The sequence below is a fragment of the Scyliorhinus torazame genome, chromosome 12 (genome assembly GCF_047496885.1).
Source record: "Scyliorhinus torazame isolate Kashiwa2021f chromosome 12, sScyTor2.1, whole genome shotgun sequence".
Lineage (NCBI taxonomy): Eukaryota > Metazoa > Chordata > Chondrichthyes > Carcharhiniformes > Scyliorhinidae > Scyliorhinus > Scyliorhinus torazame.
In genome coordinates, this window is record NC_092718.1 from 87,984,964 (window position 1) to 88,003,574 (window position 18,611).

At 52.8% G+C, this 18,611-nt stretch overlaps 1 protein-coding gene across 3 annotated transcripts in view; it reads left to right on the forward strand.

The window, feature by feature from the left end:
- The window catches only part of cadm4 (cell adhesion molecule 4), a 667,928-nt gene that overhangs the window by 499,232 nt on the left and 150,085 nt on the right, over positions 1-18,611 (forward strand). For all 3 annotated transcript variants that reach the window (XM_072468958.1, XM_072468960.1, XM_072468959.1), the window contains exon 6: positions 13,939-14,029. In XM_072468958.1, coding sequence (XP_072325059.1) covers positions 13,939-14,029 — 91 coding nt within the window. The remainder of the gene's footprint in view (positions 1-13,938; positions 14,030-18,611) is intronic.

Consider the following 18,611-nt stretch of genomic DNA (forward strand, 5'->3'; position numbering starts at 1 on the left):
GTGAAAATAGAATGAAAACTCCTTCGCCGACGGCCGACTAAATCTCCATGGATCAGCTCCCCTCGTTTGCTCCATGAACCCTCTCAGTTCCTTTGCCATTGCTGGCACCCTACTCGTTTTTGAACACGACCGGTCCAGGTCAGGATCAAGAACTGTGTTAAAGTCCCCGCCGATGATCAGTTTGCGTGAGTCCAAGTCGGGGATCTTCCCCAGCAACCTCTTAATAAAATCTACGTCATCCCAATTACGTTGACCAGGCCTATCTCACCCCCTCGATCTTACCCCGAACCATAACAAATCTGCCACCCCCGTCTGCAACTGTGCCCTCCACATCAAACTGGACCCGCTTGTTGATCAAGATCGCAACCCCCCTGGCCTTAGTGTCGAGCTCCGAATGGAAGACCTGACTAATCCAGCCCTTCCTTAATCTGACCTGGTCAGCCACTTTCAGATGAGCCTCCTGTAACATGACTACGTCCGCCTTCAAATCCCGCAAATGCGCTAACATACGCGCCCTCTTGACTGGCCCGTTTAGCCCTCTAACATTCCAGGTGATCAGCCTGGTCGGGGGGCACCTCGCCCCCACCCCCCCCACCCCCACCCCCTTTGCTGATCAGCCATCTCCTTTCTTTGCCCAGCCCCCAAACCATGTGTCGCGCTTCCTCTGGGCCGCCTCCACCCCTGACCTCCTCACTGTTACCATGCCCAATTTCCATCATCATCAGCAGACCTACTCCCCCCCCTCAGCAACACCACCCTATAACCTAACCCCTGCCACAAATTAGTTAAATGAACACCCCCCCCCCCCCCCACCTGGCGTCCGTTGACTAGCCCACCCAGCTAGCCTGGTGGCTCCCAACTCCGGCGCCAACGAGTCTCTCATCTATTGTTCCCTGATTCCCCTCCCCCTGGCCCATCCACACCACTTCCCCAAATCAGCCCTGCTTGAACAAATACTCTAAATAGGACAGAGACAGCCCCAACAATAATGCAATTTAAGTCATACAAAACGAAATAGCAGGCACTGCCAACCATTCCTATCTGAATGGAGAAAGAGATCGCAGAAATTCCCCGAAAAACATCCCCCATATCCGAACCATTCTAACTATTCTCTTTTTCTAACAAAACTCCAACACAAAAGCGAAAAAGAGATATGAAGAGAAAAAAGACAAAAACCAAGATACAGAAGCATGAAAAACATACAGGCATCTCTCAGAAACAAGAGAGAAAGAATTCAAAGTTCCAACACTCCAAGAGTCCTCAGCTCGGGACCAGCCCCTGCCTCTTTGCAAAGTCCATCGCCTCCTTGAAATAATGGTACTGGCCCTTGAGCGTAACCCGCAGTCACGCCGGATAGAGCAGCCCAAATTTCACCTGCTTCTTATATAAAATCTCTTTAACTTGCCTGCAGCCTGCCCTCCTTATGGCCACCTCATTCCCCACCAGCTTCTGGAACATATCTGCCACATACGCGGCAGCATCCAACCCCTCGGCCCCCTCCGGAAGGCCAACGATTCTTAAATTCTGCCGGCGAGACCTGTTCTCCAGGTCCTCCAGCTTTTCCAGGAGCATTTTTTGTTGGTCTCTCAATCTTCGAATCTCCACGTCCGCCACCGTTTGAAAGTCCGCCTGCTCCTCCACCGTCTTCTCCAGCTCCTGGAACCTCCCAGCCTGGGCATCCAGCCTTTTTTCCATTCGGTCAAACGATTTCTGGAGCGGTTCCAAATGATCACTTTTCAGTGTGAGGAAGTTCTCCTGCATAACCTGCAATAGGTGCTCCATTGTCGGCTGAGCTGGCGGTGCCCGGGTCTCGACATCGGACATACTGGTTTCCCTCGCAGCCTCCCCTTTGCCCTTGCTTGTCCACTTCTTCAGCTGTTTGCGATCCTTCCTACTTCTTAGGTCCATACACCTCTGTATGGATTCAGTGCCTGAGTGCTATTACTTTCCAATCCAGCGCTCAAAAGCGCAAGAAAGTCAGGGGAAAAGGTCCAAAAGTCCGACTGGAGTGGGAGCCACCAAATGTGCGACTTGTTCTCTCATAGGTGCCACCTGAAGTCCGATTATTAATTATCATGACAGGTTTAGGTATTTGGGGGTTCAGGTGACGGGGGAGTGGGTGGTGATGCACAAATGTAACCTGACAAAGTCGGTAGAGGAGGTTAGGGAGGACTTTAGGAAATGGGATACTTTACACCTGACATTGGCAGGGAGGGTCCAGATGGTAAAAATGAACATTCTGCTGAAGTTCCTGTTTGTATTCTAGTCCCTCCCAATCTTCATTCCGAAGGCCTTTTTCCGGAAACTGGATGCAGCGATTTCGGAGTTTATATGGGCAGGGAAGGTACCTAGGGTGAAGAGAGCCCTGCTACAGAGGCAGAGGCAGAAAGGGTGATTGGCATTACCAAATCTGTTGCTCTGCTACTGGGTGGCGAATGCAGATTAGGTGAGGTGGTGGTGGGGAGGAGAGGGGTTAGAGTGGGTTAGGATGGAGGAGAGGTCCTGGAGCGGGTCCAGCCTGAGGGCCAAGATGACGGTGTTGTTCCCGCTGGCGCTGGGGCGGTACACGTGAGCCCAGTGGTGCACTCCACGATTCGGGTGTGGAACCAGTTGAGGAGACACTTTAGGATGGAGGGGATGTCGGTGCTAACACTGTTGTGTGCGAACCATGAGTTTAAGCCAGGGGAGACGGATGGCAAGTATGGGAGGAGGAGACTTTAATTGTGTCCGAGAGCCGAGGGTGGATAGATCGAGCCCCAGGCCGATGGGTAGGGTACGAATGGCAAGGGAGCTGGGGGGTTTATGGAGAGGATGGGTATGGTGGACCCCTGGCGCTTTCAGAACCCAGGGGGAAGGGAGTATTCCTTTTTTTCACACGTCTATAAGGTGTATTCTAGGATTGATTATTTTGTTATGAGCCAGGTGATTTTGGTTGGGGTGGAGGGGGCAGAGTTTGTGGGGATAGTTATCTCGGACCATGCTCCCCACTGGCTGGAGATTCGGTTTAGATCGGGATGAGAGCAGAGGCCGGGGTGGAGGTTTGACTCGGGATTGTTGGCGGATGGAGGTTTCTGTGATAAGGTGCGGCGTCGATTAAGGAGTATGTGGAGTTGAATCAGAATGGGGAGGTGTCGGCGGGCATTTTCTGGGAAGCACTGAAGGCAGTGGTCCAGGGGGAAATTATTTTGTTTAAGGCTCGTGCGGATAGGGAAAGAAGGGAGGAACATGACCGTCCAGTGAGCGAGATAGTGGAGGTGGACAGGGAGTATTCGAGGGTTCCCACCACGGAGAGATTGGTGAGGAGGAAAAATTTGCAGGGGCAGTTTGACAGGTTGACAACAGGGAGGGTGGTAGGGCAACTGGGTAGGGCAAGAGGGGTGCAATATGAGTATGGAGCGAAGGTGAGCCGTCTGCTGCCGCACCAGCTGTGGAGGCATGCTCCGTCCATGGAAATATTGAAGATACGTCCTGGGGCAGGGAATGTGGTGTCGAAACCAGGGAAGATAATCACGGTGTTTAGGGAGTACTACCAGGGACTGTACGAGGTGGACCCGGGGGGAGAGGAGGGGGACAGGGCGTGGTTTCTGGATGATCTAGAAAAAAAGAGGCAGGTGTTGGAGGAGCTCTTGGGGCTGAGGGAGGTGCTGGATAGTATCAGAGGTATGAAGTCAGGGAAGAACCCAGGGCCGGATGGAATCTTTCAAAGGAATTTCTGACAGACCTGACACCACATCTGTTGGGGGCGTTTAATGAAGCTCTGGAATGAATATTCTGCTGAGGTTCTTTAATATTTTTCAGGCTCTCCCGATCTTTATACCAAAGGCCTTTGTTCGGAAATTGGACACGATTATTTGGACTTTGTATGGGTGGGGAAGATGCCGAGGGTTGGGAGGACCCTGCTACAGTGGCAGAGGTAGCAGGGGGACTTGGCGTTGCTGAACTTGCTTCATTACTATTGGGTGGCTAATGTGGACAAGGTGCGGTGGTGGTGGGAAGGAGAAGGGGGAGAGTGGGTTAGGATGGAGGAGGAATCTTGTAAGGGGTCTGGTTTGAGGGCTATGGTGACGGCAGCATTGACAATGGCTCTGAATAGGTATTCAAGGAGCCCGGTGGTGCAGTCCACGGTGAAGATATGGAATCAGTTGAGGAGGCATTTTAGGGTGGAAGGGATGTCGGTATTAATGCCGCTTTGCGAGAATCATGGGTTTGATCCGGGGGGGAATGGATAGTGTACAGAGGAAGTGGAGGCAAGTGAGGCTGGTCAAGGTGAGGGATCTGTATTTGGAGGAAAGATTTGCCAGTCTGGAGGAGCTAAGGTAGAGGGTAGAGCTGCCGAGGAGGAGTGAGTTCGGGTATCTGCAGGTTGGGGACTTTGCGTGAAAGGTCTGGAGGGGGTTTGGTAGTCAGTATTAGAGGTATTACGGTACCCTGTAATGCTGGAAGACCATTGGTGTAGGTGGTACTGTTTTCATTGGTTAAGCCTGCCTGCTGGTTCCGCCCAGTAAGGCAGAGTATAAGAGCCCACGTCTCCCCACCAGCTGCCTTCTGCACCTGCGCTGCTGGGGGAAACATCTAGTGTAATAAAGCCTTCAATTGTCTCCAATCTCGCTTCTGGAGTTATTGATCGAGCATCAATTTATTACACCAGATTTTAAAGAATGGAGCTCCGAATCAAGCCGTAGTGTTTGCAACTCAGCCCCCACGCGGCAAACTCAGCGGCAACCTTCAAGCCCTGGCTTACGGGTTTCAATGGATATCTCAGGACGGCCGCAATTACACCCACGGAGGACCAGAAAATGCAAGTTCTGCACTCGAGGGTGAGCCCAGAGATCTACACTCTCATCGAGGACGTGGACGATTTCGAGGGCACAATGAATCTCCTGAAAGTACACTGTATTCGCCCTGTAAACCAGGTCTACGCCCGACATCTACTAGCGACGAGGTGACAAATCCCTGGGGAATCACTGGAGGAGTTCTACCATGCGTTCCTGGTGTTAGGGAGGAACTGTAACTGCCCGCAAGTTTCGGCCAGCGACCACACAGAACTTTTGATCCGGGACGCATTTGTCGCATGTATGCTTTCCTCCCAAATCCGCCAGCGATTGCTGGAGAAAGAGACACTAGGCCTCAAGGAGGCATGGGTCCTTGCTAGCTCCCTCGATGTGGCCTCCCAAAACGCCCGCGCCTACGTCCCCGACCGCGCGGCAGCCCCTTGGGCAGCGTGGAACCCCCCGCAACCGACTCCAATGCATCCCCCATCCCCCCACAAGCTTGTGCTGCTAGACTGCCAGGCAACCCCGGGGGGCCCCGCTGCTATTTTTGCGGGCAAGCCAAGCACTCCTGACAGCGCTGTCCGACCTGCTCATCCCTCTGCAAAGGATGCGGCAAAAAGGGCCACTTTATGGCGGTATGCCAGGCCCAGGCGGTCGCTGCGGTCTCCGGAGGCGAATCGGGAACGCCACCACAACCCTCTCCACGGGCCACGTGCAGCAAGTGGGCACCGCCATCTTCATCCTTCAGGGCCACGTGTGACCTCCGGGTGCCGCCATCTTGTCTCTCGGACACCACGTGTGATGGTTGGGCGCCGCCATCTTGTGCACCCCCAGCCATGTATGACCAGTGGGCGCCGCCATCTTGGCTAGACTCTCAGGACCCCAACTCGGATGACCACACACCGCCCGAGGAGAACATCCAACTTCTGCCACGACTAGACTCGCTGATCCTGGACCAGTCTCGGCCCCGAACACTCTCGACTGCAACGACGACCGTGCTCATCAATGAAATGAAAAATTGAAATGATAATTACTTATTGTCACAAGTAGGCTTCAATGAAGTTACTGTGAAAAGCCCCTAGTCGCCACATTCCAGCGCCTGTTCAGGAAGGCTGGTACGGGAATTGAACCGTGCTGCTGGCCTGCCGTGGTCTGCTTTAAAAGCCAGCGATTCAGCCCAGTGTGCTAAACCAGCCCGGCATGAAACATCCTGTCTGATCGACTCTGGGAGCACGGAAAGCTTCACACACCCCAACACGGTAAGGCGCTGTTCTCTCGCCGTCCACCCAGTTAACCAAAAAATCTCTCTGGCCTCCGGGTCTCATTCAGTGGAGATCAAGGGGTTCTGCATAGCGAACCTCACGGTCCAGGGAAGGGAGTTTAAAAATTACCGGCTCTACGTCCTTCCCCACCTCTGCGCTGCCACACTCCTAGGGTTAGATTTTCAATGCAACCTCCAAAGCTTAAACTTTAGATTCGGCGGCCCTAAACCCCCCCTCACTGTCTGCAGCCTTGCGACCCTCAAGGGGTCTTCCCTGTTTGCGTACCTCACCCCGGATTGCAAACCTGTCGCCACCAGGAGCAGACGGTACAGTGCCCAGGACCGGACCTTTATTAGGCCGGAGATCCAGCTATTGCTGAGGGAATGAGTCATTGAGGCTAGTAACAGTCCCTGGAGAGCTCAGGTAGTGGTTGTAAAGACGGGGGAGAAGCATAGGATGGTCATCAATTATAGCCAGACCATCAACAGGTATACGCAGCTCGACGCGTACCCTCTCCCCCGCATATCCGATCTGGTCAACAGGATCGCACAATACAAGGTCTTTTCCACGGTGGATCTAAAGTCCGCCTACCACCATCCGCCCTAGCGACCGCAAATACACTGCATTCGAAGCAGATGGGCGGCTCTACCACTTCCTAAGGGTTCCCTTCGGTGTCACTAATGGAGTCTCGATCTTCCAAAGAGATAGACCGAATGGTTGACCGGTACGGTTTGCGGGCCACGTTTCCCTACTTCGAAAATGTCGCCATCTGCAGCCACGATCAGCAGGACCACGACACCAACCTCCGAAAATTCCTCCATACCGCAAAAATCCTTGATCTCACATATAACAAGGATAAATGCGTGTTCAGCACCGATTGTCTAGCCATCCTCGGCTACGTAGTGAATAATGGAGTTATAGGCCCAGACCCTGAACGCATGCGCCCCCTCATGGAGTTCCCCCTCCCTCACTGCTCCAAGGCCCTGAAACGCTGCCTGGGATTTTTCTCTTATTATGCCCAGTGGGTCCTCAACAATGTGGACAAGGCCCGCCCGCTGATCCAGTCCACGGTTTTTCCCCTGTCGACAGAGGCCCGCCAGGCCTTCAGCCGCATCAAAGCGGACATCGTAAAGGCCACGATGCACGCCATCGTTGAGTCCCTCCCCTTCCAAGTCGAGAGCGACGCGTCCGACGTAGCTCTGGCGGCCACCCTCAACCAAGCGGGCAGACCCGTGGCCTTCTTCTCACGCACCCTCCACGCTTCAGAAATCCCCCATTCCTCAGTTGAAAAGGAGGCCCAGGCCATAGTAGAAGCTGTGCGGCATTGGAGGCATTACCTGGCCGGCAGGAGATTTACTCTCCTCACTGACCAACGGTCGGTGGCCTTTGTCGTGTTGGGTGTTCCGATATACCAACGAACCAACGCGGTTGTAGATGGTACAACTCTGTTTTATTATTCTGTATAATAACAACTGTTAACTTCTGGCTGTGGTTCCTACTTCACCAGTTAACCTGTGGACCCAGCCCCAGTACTATCTTAGAGAGGCACTCAGCACATGGTGTATGTCTGAGTGGCACTCTGTGAGCTCTGTGCTCTGAGCTATCTCCTGGTGGAATGAGCGGGAACTGTGGTGTTCCTTGTTTTCTAGTGCGTGTGCTCTCACTGGTGATTGGCTGTGATGTTGCGTGTGTGTTGATTGGTCCGTCGACCTGTCCATCAGTGTGTGTGTGTGATTGCACCATGATATGTTAATATGGATATCATGACATCCCCCCCTTTTCACAAGAATATGTGCCTACATGGTAATAAATATTGGTGTGTACTGAGTGCGGCTGAATATGTGTGTGCAATATTTACAACATGTACATGAGTCTAACCTATATACATAGGAAGGTGTCAGGTGCAACAGAGCAACGAAGTTGTACCACAAACAAAACAAGTGCAATCATCAAATATCGAAAGAGAACACCTGGAACAACAAAAAGAGAAACACGTTACTGAATTGTTGTGCAACAATGTTGAGTCCAGTGTGCAAACAGTCTCATAAGTCCAGCCTAGTAGGTGGGCGACGAATTTGGGTTGACCGTCAGGGTGACACACCATTCATCGCCCGGAATAACGCTGTGCACTGGCATCGGCTGGTGGGTCCTACTTGGGGACATCCGATTTCTGTCTATTACCGCAACGCGGAAGGCTTCCCGGTCATCGGTATCACCGGTCTGTACGTCGTCAGGGTATGACTCGGTGTATGGAGGCTGAATGGCCCGCACGTCCCTGCGAGGCTGGCGGAATTGCGGAGCGTTGGCAGGTTGAGCTGCTCGACAGCAGGCAGCGTAGTGGCCCATCTTGCCACAGCGGAGGCATTGTCGAGTTTTGGCTGGACATTGCCGCTTTAACTGTGCGGATCCACAGTTGCCGCAGGTCGTGACGTCATTGCATTCGTTGCGCCACCGCGCATGCGCAGTTCAGTTCTGCGTAGAGTGCGCCTGCGCGTCACGTCCCTCTGCATCGATGTCTCTTTTGGCGCGTACAAGCGCGGGAGGCCTCGGAAAGCGCGCGAAATGGCCGCCCTCATCCGGGCCGCGGGCCGGGAGGAACTCGATCGACTGGACCCGCTCGGCCTTGTAGGATCGCTGCCGTGCCGATTCGGCCACCTGGCATTGGGAGTACCGGCTGGTCGCGTTTTCATGGAGGACGCAGGTTTCGATGGCGGTGGCTAGAGTGAGGCTCTTTATTTTAAGGAGCTACTGGTGTAGGGTGTCCGAGGTGACCCCCAAAACTATCTGGTCCCGAATCATGGAATCGGAGGTGGCCTCATAGCCGCAGGACTGCGCAAGGATACGGAGGTGTGTCAAAAAAGATTGAAAAGGCTCATCCTTACCCTGCAGGCGCTGCTGAAGTAGTACCTCTCGAAGCTCTCATTCACTTTGACGCTGAAGTGTTCCTCACGTTTTAGAAGGACCGTCTTGTACTTTGTCTTGTCCTCGTCTTCCGCGAATGCCAGGGAGTTGTAGATGTGGATGGCGTGTTGTTGGGGAGTTTCCAAACCTGGTATCATGTTGTGTTGGGTGTTCCGATATACCAACGAACCAACGCGGTTGGAGATGGTACAACTCTGTTTTATTATTCTGTATAATAACAACTGTTAACTTCTGGCTGTGGTTCGTACTTCACCAGTTAACCTACGGACCCAGCCCTAGCACGATCTTAGAGAGGCACTCAGCACATGGGGTATGTCTGAGTGGCACACTGTGAGCTCTGTGCTCTGAGCTATCTCCTGCTGGAATGAGCGGGAACTGTGGTGTTCCCTGTTTTATAGTGCGTGTGCTCTCACTGGTGATTGGCTGTGATGTTGCGTGTGTGTTGATTGGTCCGTCGACCTGTCCATCAGTGTGTGTGTGTGTGATTGCACCATGATATGTTAATATGGATATCATGACATTCATGTTCGATAATACACATCGGGGCAAGATAAAGAACGACAAGATCTTATGGTGGAGGATCGAACTCGCCACCTACAACTATGAGATTTTATATCGTCCCGGGAAGCTAAACGAGCCTCCTGGTGCTCTATCCCGCGGCACATGTGCCAACGCACAAGTGTCCCGCCTCCAAGCCCTCCACGCGAACCTCTGCCACCCGGGGGTCACTCGATTTTTCCATTTCATTAAAACCCGCAACCTGCCCTATTCCATCGAGGAGGTCAGGACAGCCACCAGGAACTGCCAAATCTGAGCGGAATGCAAGCCGCACTTCTACAGGCCTGAGAAAGCGCACCTGATAAAGGCTTCCCGTCCCTTTGAACGCCTCAGTATGGACTTCAAAGGGCCCCTCCCCTCCACCGACCACAACGCGTACTTCCTGAACGTGATTGACGAGTACTCCCGGTTCCCATTCGCCATTCCCTGCCCCGACATGACCGCAGCCACCGTCATAAAAGCCCTCCACAGTATCTTAATGCTGTTCGGTTTCCCCGCCTACATACACAGCGATAGGGGGTCCTCCTTTGTGAGCGACGAACTGGTCTGATTAGTAAGTTTGCAGACGACACAAAGGTTGGTGGAATTGCGGATAGCGATGAGGACTGTCAGAGGATACAGCAGGATTTAGATTGTTTGGAGACTTGGGCGGAGAGATGGCAGATGGAGTTTAATCTGGACAAATGTGAGGTAATGCATTTTGGAAGGTCTAATGCAGGTAGGGAATATACAGTGAATGGTAGAACCCTCAAGAGTATTGAAAGTCAGAGAGATCTAGGAGTACAGGTCCACAGGTCATTGAAAGTGGCAACACAGGTGGAGAAGGTAGTCAAGAAGGCATACGGCATGCTTGCCTTCATTGGCCGGGGCATTGAGTATAAGAATTGGCAAGTCATGTTGCAGCTGTATAGAACCTTAGTTAGGCCACACTTGGAGTATAGTGTTCAATTCTGGTCGCCACACTACCAGAAGGATGTGGAGGCTTTAGAGAGGGTGCAGAAGAGATTTACCAGAATGTTGCCTGGTATGGAGGGCATTAGCTATGAGGAGTGGTTGAATAAACTCGGTTTGTTCTCACTGGAACGAAAGAGGTTGAGGGGCGATCTGATAGAGGTCTACAAAATTATGAGGGGCATAGACAGAGTGGATATTCAGAGGCTTTTCCCCAGGGTAGAGGGGTCAATATCTAGGGGGCATAGGTTTAAGGTGAGAGGGGCAAGGTTTAGAGTAGATGTACGAGGCAAGTTTTTTACGCAGAGGGTAGTGGGTGCCTGGAACTCGCTACCGGAGGAGGTGGTGGAAGCAGGGACGATAGGGACATTTAAGGGGCATCTTGACAAATACATGAATAGGATGGGAATAGAGGGATACGGACCCAGGAAGTGTAGAAGATTGTAGTTTAGTCGAGCAGCATGGTCGGCACGGGCTTGGAGGGCCGAAGGGCCTGTTCCTGTGCTGTACATTTCTTTGTTCTTTGTACGTCAATTCCTGCTCAGCAAGGGCATTGCCTCGAGCAGGACGACCAGTTACAACCCCTGGGGAAACGGACAGGTAGAGAGGGAGAACGGAACGGTCTGGAAGACCGTCCTACTGGCCCTACGGTCCAGGAATCTCCCAGTCTCCCACTGGCAGGAGGTCCTCCCGGATGCCCTCCACTCCATCCGGTCACTGTGGGTACCACGACCAACCAAACACCTCACAAACGTCTCCTTGTCTTCCCTAGGAAGTCCTCCTCCGGGATCTCGCTCCCAACCTGGCTGGCAGTTCCTGGACCCATCCTGCTCCGCAAACACGTGCGGGCGCACAAGTCGGACCCATTGGTTGAAAGGGTCCATCTCCTCCATGCTAACCCTCAGTACGCTTATGTGGCGTACCCTGACGGCCGACAGGATAGGGTCTCCCTACGGGACCTGGCGCCCGCTGGATCCCCACACACACCCCCACCACCAATCCCACCCTCCCTCCCAACGGCGCACCCCACAGCCGCCCCCTTCCCAGGTGAATCGGTCCTCCCACCGGTCCCATCAATGGGTGATGAAGCTGCTGAAGAAACGCTCCCGGAGCCACAGATGCCCGAGCCGGCGCCTGCATCACCAGCGAAGCTACGACGATCGCAGAGGACGACCAGGGCCCCCGATCGACTAATTGCTTCATTCTGAACTGTAAATACATTTTGTAAATAGTTGCGATGTAACAAGGCAAAACCACTGTACTGATGTATACCGGGTACCTCCATACCCTTAACCTCTACCACTGTGTAATGCGAGGCCACCGCCCCCGCCGGACTCTTTTTTCAACAGGGGGTGAATGTGGTAGTCGGTATTAGAGGTATTACGGTACCCTGTAATGCAGTAAGACCATTGAAAATGAAATGAAATGAAAATCGCTTATTGTCACAAGTAGGCTTCAAATGAAGTTACTGTGAAAAGCCCCTAGTCGCCACATTCCGGCGCCTGTTCGGGGAGGCTGTTACGGGAATCGAACCGTGCTGCTGGCCTGTCTTGGTCTGCTTTCAAAGCCAGCGATTTAGCCCTGTGCTAAGGTGTAGGAGGTACTGTTTTCATTGGTTAAGCCTGCCTGCTAGTTCCGCCCAGTAAGGCGGAGTATAAGAGCCCACGTCTCCCCACCAGCTGCCTTCTGTACCTGCGCTGCTGGGGGAAACATCTAGTGTAATAAAGCCTTCAATTGTCTCCAATCTCGCTTCTGGAGTTATTGATCGAGCATCAGGGGGTTCCCTAGGTTGCCGGGATACATCCTGCTGGAGCGACTGTTGCTTCTGGATGTGGAAGGGGAGGGAAGAATTGGGGATATATACAAGTGGCTGGTGGAGCGGGGAGGCGAGCGGGTGGTGAAGATCAAGAAAAAATGGGAAGCGGAGTTGGGTGGGAGATTAATTGGGGAGTATGGAGTGAGGCTCTGCGGAGGGTAAACGGGACCTCCTCTTGTGCAAGAATGAGCCTGATACAGTTTAAGTTGGTGCACAAGGTGCATATGACTCGGGCGAGAATGAGTGGGTTCTTTCAGGGGGTAGCAGTTGAGTGTGAGAGATGTGGGCGGGGGCCAGCGAATCATGTTTTGGGGTTGTGAAAAATTGGGAAGATTCTGGGCGAGAGTGTTCGCGGTCTTAGCCAGGCTAGTAGAGGTGGAAGTGGACCCGGACACTTTGGTGGCGATATTTGGGGTTTCGGAGAATCTGGAGCTCATGGAGAGGAGGAAGGCCGATGTCATGGTCTTCGCCTCCCTGATTGCACGGCGGTGAATTTTGCTGGAGTGGAGGTCGACTTCCCCACTGGGGGTAGCAGCTTGGTTGGGTGACCTGTACGACTTCCTGCGGTTGGAGAAGATAAAGTATGAGTTCAGGGGCTCTGCAGAGGGATTGAGAAAAGGTGGGGGATGTTTGTGACCGTGTTTGAAGAGCTGTTCATTGCGAGGGAGATGGGGGAAAGGGAGGGGGTCGGGTGAAAAAGGGAAGAAATTTGTAAAGGCTGTATAGTTGATTGTTGGGGAGTATGTTTCCCGGACTGTTTATTTGTTGTAACCTGTTTTGATACATGTTTTTAATAAAATACATTTTAAAACAATGCTCCGTCTACGTTTTCCCTATGAAATACTACCAGGACATGTACAGGAATGGGTGAGATACAGAGCAAAGCTCCGTCTACATTGTCCTGGCTGGTTTAGCTCAGTGGGCTAGACAGCTGGTTTGTGATGCAAAACAAGACCAGCAGTGCGGATTGAATTCCCGTACCAGCTGAGAATTTGGAATTCTTCCTCCGTGTACCTGAACAGGTGTCTGAATGTGGCAACTAGGGGCTTTTCACAGTAACGTCATTGCAGTGTTAATGTACGCCTACTTGTGACAATAACGGTTATTTATTTATTAATTTATCAAACACTCCCAAGACAGGTGCAGCATGATGTTAAATGCTGAGTAAAGCTCCCTCTGCAACCTTCCCATGAAATCAAACTGTCTAAATTGCTTGTGGGGTTCCAGCACAGATATGAGGGGCTGAATCACCACAATGAGACTTTTTAAAAATTCATTTATGGGATGTGGGCTTCGCTAGGTGGACCAGCATTTATTGCCCACCCCTAATTGCCCTTAAATTGAGTGACGTGTTCTGCCATTTTAGAGGGTATTTAACAGTCAACCATACATTGCTGAGGGTCTGGAGTCACATTTAGACCAGACCAGGTAAGTACATCAGATTTCCTTCCCTTAAGGACACTAGTGAACCAGGCAGGCTTTTATGACAATCAGCCGTTTCTATCAGAATTTTTACTGAATTCAAATTTCACTATCTGCCGTGGTGGGATTTGAACCTGGGTTACGCTGGGTCACTGGATGACTAGCCCAGTGACAATACCACCAAGTCGCCACCTCCGCCTAAAGGAAGCTAACTGATGGGTCTTCTCTCTTACAGTTCCTCCGGTGGTCAAGATCCAACCTCCATCAGTCCTCCTAAGGGAAGGCGACGATCTCTCATTAACCTGCTCGATTACAGGAAATCCGCAGTAAGTAACTCCTCAATGTGACTCAGGTCTCGCTTAACTAGAGGCAGTCCCCCTTTAGCTGAACTTCCTCCACTCAGAAATCATCAGCTGTGATTGCCAGATGTTCTGGAGCCTGAACTGATGCCTGTGCCATTCTCCATCTCTGAATGTCTTGGTTTGATCCTAATTAAAATTAATAACTTTGAAGAAAGACAGGCGCCTGGTCATGACAGGTAAAGGGTGAGCCTAAGCAACCACCACACACTTGAAAAACCCAAAACAAAACTACTGTAGATGGGATCCCACGATTGGACAGCCCTTACTGAACAAGCCCTTATTGGACTACCCTTACTGAACAATCCTGGCTGCACTAATAGCTGCACTGACAAGCATGTTAATATACTCAGTCGAGGAGGACAGATGGAGGCTCCGGAAACGACAACAGCAAACCCAGCCCTTCCGACCCTGCAAAGTCCTCCTTACTAACATCTGGGAGCTTGTGCCAAAGTTGGGAGAGCTGTCTCACAGACTAGTCAAGCAACAGCCTGACATAGTCATACTCACATAATCATAGCCTACAATGTCCCAGACACCACTATCACCATGCCTTGGTATGTCCTGGGAGTGCTCCAGGAAGCACTTTTGGTTCCTCAAATAATGAAGCAGTCCATGTCCAAATGCAGCAAGACCTGGCTTGGGCTGACAATGGCAAGTTACATTTGTGACACACAAGTGCCAGGCAATGACCATCTCCTACAACAGAGGATCTAACCACCACCCCTTGATATTCATAGGCATTACCATCGCTGAATCCCCCACAAGCACTATCCTGGGGGTTACCATTGATCAGAAACTGAACTGGACTAGCCATATTAATATTGTGGGTATCAGGACAGGTCAAAGGCTGGGAATCCTACGCTAAGTAACTCACCTCTTGACCCCCCCAAATCTTGTACACTATCTATAAGGCACAGGGGTGTAATGGAATACTCTCCACTTGCCTGGATGAGTGCAGCTCCAACAACAGTCAAGAAGCTCGACGCCATCCAGGACAAAGCGGCCTTGTTTGATTGGTACCCCTTCCACAAACATTCACTCCCTCCACCACTGACAAACAGTGGCAGCTGTGTGCAACAAGATGCACGACAGTAACTCACCAAGGTTCCTTAGACAGCACCTTCGAAACCCACAACCATCTAGAAGGACGAGTGCAGCTGATACCTGGAAACCACACTACCCGGAGGTTCCCTGCCAAGTCACTCACCACCTTGACTTGGAAATATATCATTGTTCCTTCACTGTCGCTGGGGCAACATCCTGGGACTCCCTCCCCAACAGCACAGTGGGTGTACCTACACCTCAAGGACTGGAGTGGTTCAAAAAGGCAACTCACCACCACCTTCTGATATGGCAAAGCCAGTGAGGTCCACATTGTAGCGCACAAAGACTCACGAGAGACGAATAGAGGTGAAGTCGATGAGGCTTTATTAAGCGTGACTTGTTCCCCGCAGTTCAGCAACAGATTGGCTTGCGGGGGAGAACTCCTGGTTCTTATACTCCGCCTTCAGGGCGGAGCTAGAGATCAACAGCCAACCAGGACCCGGGATCTGTCAGCCAATGACATCACGGCTTCACAGTCCCACATGACCCCTAATGCACACTACCACATTCACCCCTTGTTAAAAATGAACCCGGCGGGGTGGTGCTTCGCATGGTGGTAGGGGTTTACAAGGCTGGTCCTGGGAGGAAAAAAAACTTTTGCATGTCATCACAGTGCCCTACACTGGGCTATGTACAGGGTTTTTTGTTTTGAACTATTTACAGTATTCGTAAGAGGGAAAAAGGAAAAAAAATTCTCGTTAAAGTCCACAACATTCTAGTGTTACACCGGTGCCACGAGTCGGTCGGGCGGTCTGGTCGTCCTTGTCGATCGCCTCAGCCCCGGTGGTGGTGGTGCTTGTTCCAGTGTTGTCGTCTCCGGGAGCTTTATGGTTTCTGCTTCAGCTTCACTTCTGGTTGGACCTGGGAGGAGGACCGATCCTCCCGGGAAGGGGGCGGTCGCGGGGTGCGCCGGTGGCAGGGAGGGGGTGATTGGTGTCGAGGGGGTGTGCGTGTTGCCGGCGGGCGCCAGATCTCACAGGGAGACCGTGTCCTGTCGGCCATCGGGGTACTCCACGTAGGCATACTGCGGGTTCGCGTGGAGGAGGTGAACCCTCTCGACCAACAGGTCCGACTTGTGCGCCCGCACATGTTTCCGGAGCAAGATGGGTCCTGGAGCCGCCAGCCAGGTCGGCAGCGACGTTCCAGAGGAGGACTTCCTGGGGAAGACCAGGAGGCGCTCATGAGGCGTTTGGTTAGTGGTGGTACACAGCAGCGACCGGATGGAGTGGAGAGCGTCCGGGAGGACCTCCTGCCACCGTGAAACTGGGAGATCCCTGGACCGTATGGCCAGTAGGACGGTCTTCCAGACCGTGCCGTTCTCCCTCTCTACTTGCCCGTTCCCCCGGGGGTTGTAGCTGGTCGTCCTGCTCGAGGCTATACCCTTGCTGAGCAGGAACTGGCGCAGCTCGTCACTCATGAAGGAGGACCCCCTGTCACTATGGACGTATGCGGGGCAACCGAACAGTGTGTATATGGTGTTAAGGGCTTTAATGACTGTGGCCGCTGTCATGTCAGGGCAGGGGATGGCGAAGGGGAAATGGGAGTACTCGTCCACCACGTTCAGGAAGTATGTGTTGCGGTCGGTGGAGGGGAGGGGCCCTTTGAAATCCAGACTGAGGCGTTCAAAGGGACGGGAGGCCTTGATCAGGTGCGCACTATCCGGCCTGAAAAAATGCGGTTTGCACTCTGCGCAGATGTGGCAGTTCCTTGTGACTGTACGGACCTCCTCCACGGAGTAGGGGAGGTTGCGGGACTTTATAAAATGGTAGAACCGAGTGAACCCCGGGTGGCAGAGGTCCTCGTGGAGGGTTTGGAGACGGTTAATTTGTGCGTTGGCACATGTGCCGCGGGATAGGTCATCGGACGGCTCGTTCAGCTTTCCGGGACGGTACAAGATCTCATAGTTGAAGGTGGAGAGTTCAATCCTCCACCTTAAGATCTTGTCATTTTTAATTTTGCCCCGCTGTGCATTATCGAACATGAAGGCTACTGACCGCTGGTCAGTGAGGAGAGTGAATCTCCTGCCGGCCAGGTAATGCCTCCAATGTCGCTCAGCTTCCACTATGGCTTGGGCTTCCTTTTCCACTGAGGAGTGGCGGATTTCTGAGGCGTGGAGGGTTCGGGAGAATAAGGCCACGGGTCTGCCCGCTTGGTTAAGGGTGGCCGCTAGAGCTACGTCGGAGGCGTCGCTCTCGACCTGGAAGGGGAGGGACTCATCGATGGCACGCATCGTGGCCTTTGCGATATCCGCTTTGATGCGGCAGAAGGCCTGGCAAGCCTCTGTCGACAGGGGGAAGATCGTGGTCTGTATTAGGGGGCGGGCCTTGTCTGCGTACTGGGGGACCCACTGGGCGTAATATGAAAAGAACCCCAGGCAGCGTTTTAGGGCTTTGGAGCAGTGAGGGAGGGGAAATTCCATGAGGGGGCGCATACGTTTGGGGTCGGGGCCTATTATCCCATTGCGCACTACATATCCCAAGATGGCTAGCTGGTTTGTGCTAAAAACGCACTTGTCCTCGTTGTATGTGAGGTTCAAGGCTTTAGCGGTCTGGAGGAATTTTTGGAGGTTGGCGTCGTGGTCCTGCTGATCGTGGCCGAAGATGGTTACGTTGTCGAGATACGGGAACGTGGCCTGCAACCCGTGTTGATCAACCATTCGGTCCATCTCTCGTTGGAAGACCGAGACCCCGTTTGTGACGCCAAATGAGACCCTTAGGAAGTGGCATAATCACCCGTCTGCCTCGAAGGCTGTGTACTTGCGGTCACTTGGGCGGATGGGGAGCTGATGGTAGGCGGACTTGAGGTCCACGGTGGAGAAGGCCTTATATTGGGCAATCCGATTGACCATGTCGGATATGCGGGGGAGAGGGTACGCATCTAGCTGTGTGTACCTGTTGATGGTCTGGCTATAGTCTATGACCATCCTTTGCTTCTCCACTGTCTTTACTACTACCACCTGTGCTCTCCAGGGACTATTGCTGGCCTGGATTATGCCTTCCTTCAGTAGCCGCTGGACTTCGGACCGAATGAATGTCCGGTCCTGGGCGCTGTACCGTCTGCTCCTAGTGGCGTCGGGTTTGCAATCCGGGGTGAGGTTTGCAAACAAGGATGGGGGCTCAACCTTGAGGGTTGCGAGGCCGCAGATAGTGAGTGGGGGTATTGGGCCGCCGATTTGGAAAGTTAGGCTCTGCAGGTTGCACTGGAAGTCTAATCCCAGTAATGTGGGCGCACAGAGTTGGGGAAGGACGTAGAGCCTGTAGTTTTTAAACTCCCTCCCTTGCACCGTTAGGGTCACTATGCAGAAGCCTTTGATCTGTACGGAGTGGGATCCTGCAGCTAGGGAACTCTTTTGCGCACTGGGACGGATGGTCAAAAAACAGCGTCTTACCGTGTCGGGGTGGATGAAGCTTTCTGTGCTCCCGGAGTCGACCAGGCATGGTGT